General features: G+C 47.0%; 1 protein-coding gene across 1 annotated transcript in view; it reads left to right on the forward strand.

Annotated features, from left to right (window-relative positions):
• The window catches only part of TENM2 (teneurin transmembrane protein 2), a 1,025,435-nt gene that overhangs the window by 887,845 nt on the left and 133,443 nt on the right, over positions 1 to 4,147 (forward strand). The window contains exon 15 of the mRNA XM_007447833.1: positions 649 to 795. Coding sequence (XP_007447895.1) covers positions 649 to 795 — 147 coding nt within the window. The remainder of the gene's footprint in view (positions 1 to 648; positions 796 to 4,147) is intronic.

The following is a 4,147-nucleotide window of genomic DNA, read 5'->3' on the forward strand; positions in this document are numbered from 1 at the left end:
CTCTTTCCCCAGCCTTCCGACCCTGCAGTATTTTAAAATCATGCCATAAATAGGTTGAATGATTGGCAGCCAACATTTTTAAGTGCCCCTTAAAGCGAAATACTACAAAAATATGAAAATAGCCCAGCAGAATCATCCAGCTCTTGGTCATAAGAAGCTCGTGCTAATCGCATGTAAATTTAGCTTTAAAATTCTGAAAGATGGAGGGCACTCTGCCTCCACTCTGGGTTGGTAGGGAATTCTCTCTCTTCTGCAGAAGGCTCTTCTGAAAACAGAAAGAAAGAAAAGATTTTTCTTGAGGTAGCATCCATCCGGAGCCAACGGGCTGGAAATAATGGCCTAGCTAGGTGTGTTGTAAGCTCAGGGCTAGTTTAGCTTTCCAGAATGTTCCCCACTTTGGGAAGGTTGCCTCAGACCCCTACGCACAGGTCAGTGTCATTGGGGATCCTCTGCATCTGGGCCCCTGCTAACGTCTTGCAACCGCATGAGTCGCCTGCTTCCCCGACTCTTCCCGAGGCAGGTCCGGGCCCCACTCTGCGGCTGGCCCAGCGGCTGCCCTGTGGCCTTGCCTCCCCTTTGCATGGCTCCCCTGCTGCCCCAGTGCGGCCTCACGTTCCTCCTTCTCATTCTCTCCATTTCTCCAACCAGATGGCTGCCCCGATTTGTGCAACGGCAACGGGAGATGCACACTGGGTCAGAACAGCTGGCAGTGTGTCTGCCAGACCGGCTGGAGAGGGCCTGGATGCAACGTTGCCATGGAAACCTCCTGTGCGGATAACAAGGATAATGAGGGAGGTGAGCAAGCGTCTTCTAACTCCCAGCCCCTCAAGAGCAGAGCATTGTTTATAGATGGTCATCATGAGTCCTTTATCCTGAAAGACCTCCCCTCAGCTATTGTCAAATGTTGTTGTAACATTTCCTTTGAAGCAAGCGCAGCAGAGAATGGGCACCCTCGGGCCAGCGGGGGCTCCTGGAGACATGGGCTGGAGGCACTGGGATTGGATGCTGGCTTTGGTTTCTCAAGTACACATTGCCACAGAAAGGTGGCCGGGCCCTGGCTTTGCCTTTGGGTGACCGTCCCTGCCAGGCCTTCCAGGGCAGGGAGTTACAAACAAATCTGTGCTGGTGATGACAGTATGTGCTCACCCTGAGCTAAGAGGTGGTAAGCAGTGCATCCCTTCATCCTTTCAGCCCTTTGAGATGTTACTTTTACAAATGAGGAAACCAAGGAAGGCCTAGAGAGCAATTAAGTAACTTTTTAAAGATAACTTAGTCACCAATAGTAAAATCATGACCCAAACCCAACTCTGACTCCAAAGTCCATGTTCTACCCAGTGGTTGGCAAAACCACAGCCCTTGGGCCAAATCCGACCCACTGCCTGGTTTTGTACCGGCCTGCGAGCAAAAGATGGTTTTTACATTTTTAACGGTTGGGGGGAATGGAGAATATTTCACAACACATGAAAACTATGTGGAATTCAAATTTCAGTGTCCATAAGTAGAGTTTTGTTGGAGCACAGACACGACTATTCATTTATGTTTTGTCCTGCTTTCACCCTCAAAGGCAATGTTGGTTAGTTGGCCGAGACGAAGCCTAAAATTTTTACTCTCTGACCCCTTACAGGAAGTTTGCTAACCTCTGTTCTGTACCCCTAGCTGAATTTTCCTGTGTTGTTTCCTGATGGAGTGCTAAGATTCTGGGGCTAAATGGGGGTGCAGTAGCACATGGACCACCTGATTTCCTGAGAACACAGATTCATGCTCCTGTAACATTAGTACAATCTTGTCATCCACCCCTACCAAAATGACTAACTGGTCAGAATTCCCTCAGGGCAGAAGCTATTTCAGGGTATAAGAGGGTATGAGTCTGATTATTTAACAAAAATACGTGTTGTCTTGTATGTGCCAGTCCCTGGGCTCTGGGACTGTCAGCCCCTGCCCTCATGGCCCCAAGGGGTCAGTAAGCTTCACTGATGTCCAGAGTGAGGTGCAATCCATTGGGTTAAGGCTGAAAGTATCAGACACACTATTTTTATTTTTCTTCATCCTCCTGATAGACATTTTACAATTTCCATAACCTATGATTGCAGTTGTAACATGTCTACAATTCGTAAGTAAACAAATGTGCATACGCTGATAGGAGTACACCAGTCAAAAAAAAGTTTATAGATTGATGCAGTTTACAGAGCTCCCATTCATTCATTTACCTTCCTGAAACAGAGCCAAAATAGAAGCCACTTTAATTCATTTTTGAATAAAGTGAGCCATAACTCCATATACATTTTTTTTCCCCAAGAGAGACAGTCAAAATTGCACTAGTGAACAGTAACGTTCACTGTTTTTGCTTTTGGTCCCTGGTGGTTTCACCAAGCAAAGCGGTTGTTTACGGATCCACTCCTTCCCCTTCCAGAAAGGAGCTGCTGTCCTAGCTTTCTTCCCTGTCGCTGGTGTCAGCAGCTGAAAGCTTAGCAAACAGGCTGGAGCGGTGCGCCCAGGGGAGGGGGACTCAGTCTCCCGCCATGTGCCCTGTGCCACCCACTTCCCTCTCCACCAGCCCCACCCTGATCCCAGCTCCCACCAGGAGAAAACCAAATTCCTGAAGTGGTGGGGCTGGAGAAGGAACCCTGCAAGTCCCCAGCCTGAGGATGGCCCAGGGAGCACAGTTCATGGTCCCTCCTGGCAGGCAGAGGCAAGAGGCACCCGGAAAGGCAGGGCACAAAAGCAAATGAGGCAGTGATTATGCTAAAGACAATAATGGCCTTGTTATGGGAACTATTAAAGCAACCTCCCAAGGAAGTAATTAACCACCGAGAAAAAAAGGCTCTTCACCCCTGTTTATGAAAAGAAACTCCCAGTTAATTCAGAGCTGCTTGTGTCAGGTGAGAGGGGTAGGCATGGATTCTGTCTCACCTGCTGTAAGCAATTCACAATTAACTGAGGTCTTTCTTGGAGGAGATTCCTCTGTGCAGAGTATCCTTTTTTATGGTTAATTACTTCCCTAGGAGGTGTGCTCAGCACTTTGCTGTTTATTGATAAATATTAAAGTTGTTCCTCATCAACTGCAGATCCAATCCTGTAGCACGCTAATTGCATCACTGTTTTGTTTGTTTGCGGGCGGGGTGGGGGTGTGGAAGTTCTGCCCCAGGCTCTGTCCTGCTTTGCCCTGTTCTCAGGAAGAGCTGTGTGGGTCTCTAATCGTAGCAGTGGGTGGGTAAGAGCAGACGCCCAGGCCTGGGGAGCAGCTGCAGTGAACACATTTGTTATAAACCTCATGAGTGGGGAAAATAATAGAGCGCCCGTCCAAAGTGAGCTGGAAGAGGCACATCATTTTTCCATCTAGGAATGCTCTCCATTTTTTAAAAATCTCAAGTTTAAAGTGATAGTCTTTTTTTTATATTTTAAACTGATATAAATATAGATATAAATATGGATATAGATATTCGAAGCCCATAACAGCCTTTTTCAACCTGAGTTCCTCCATGAGAGAAAGAAGCTCTAATGCCTACAGATGCTAGTAGTTCCAAAATGTTAGCTTACAGCAAAACCACCTGGAGGGCTTGATTACACACAGATTGCTAAACCCTACCCGGGTTTCTGATCCCGTAGGTCTGGGGTAGGATGCAAGAATTTGTATCTCTTGTAAATTTCCAGAGAACGCTGATGCAGATTCTAGGAAATTTCCAGAGGATGCTGATGCAGGTTCTCTTTGAGAGCCACTGACCTAAGCCAGCCATTATGTGGAATGAATGAACTTCTCTCCGATGCATCTCGAATGGTACTAAGAACCTTCCTTGGGAAACTTGGGAAATTTTTCACTCAACTACTTTCTGGATTTTCTGGTACTTAGACGAGCAACCCGGTTGAAAAAAGCTGCCTTCAGATATCCCCCCAAAACAGTTTTTAAAAGCTTCCTTCAAATATCCCCCCAAAACAATTTATGGATTCCTACCTTCTTACTCCCATGGCTTTCAAATTCTCCCAACGCCCGCAGCCATATGACCAGCAACTTAAACTCAGGAAGCATTGGCTGCTTCTGAAGGGACAAACTTCACCTGCCATGGCCCCTGCAAAGTAGTAGGAACGGTTCAGACAGACGTGCCGGGGAGCAAGACTGTCTTTTTAATAGTGAGAGATCTTTACTTGAACC

This window comes from Lipotes vexillifer, unplaced genomic scaffold (genome assembly GCF_000442215.2).
Source record: "Lipotes vexillifer unplaced genomic scaffold, Lipotes_vexillifer_v1.1 scaffold370, whole genome shotgun sequence".
Classification (NCBI taxonomy): domain Eukaryota; kingdom Metazoa; phylum Chordata; class Mammalia; order Artiodactyla; family Lipotidae; genus Lipotes; species Lipotes vexillifer.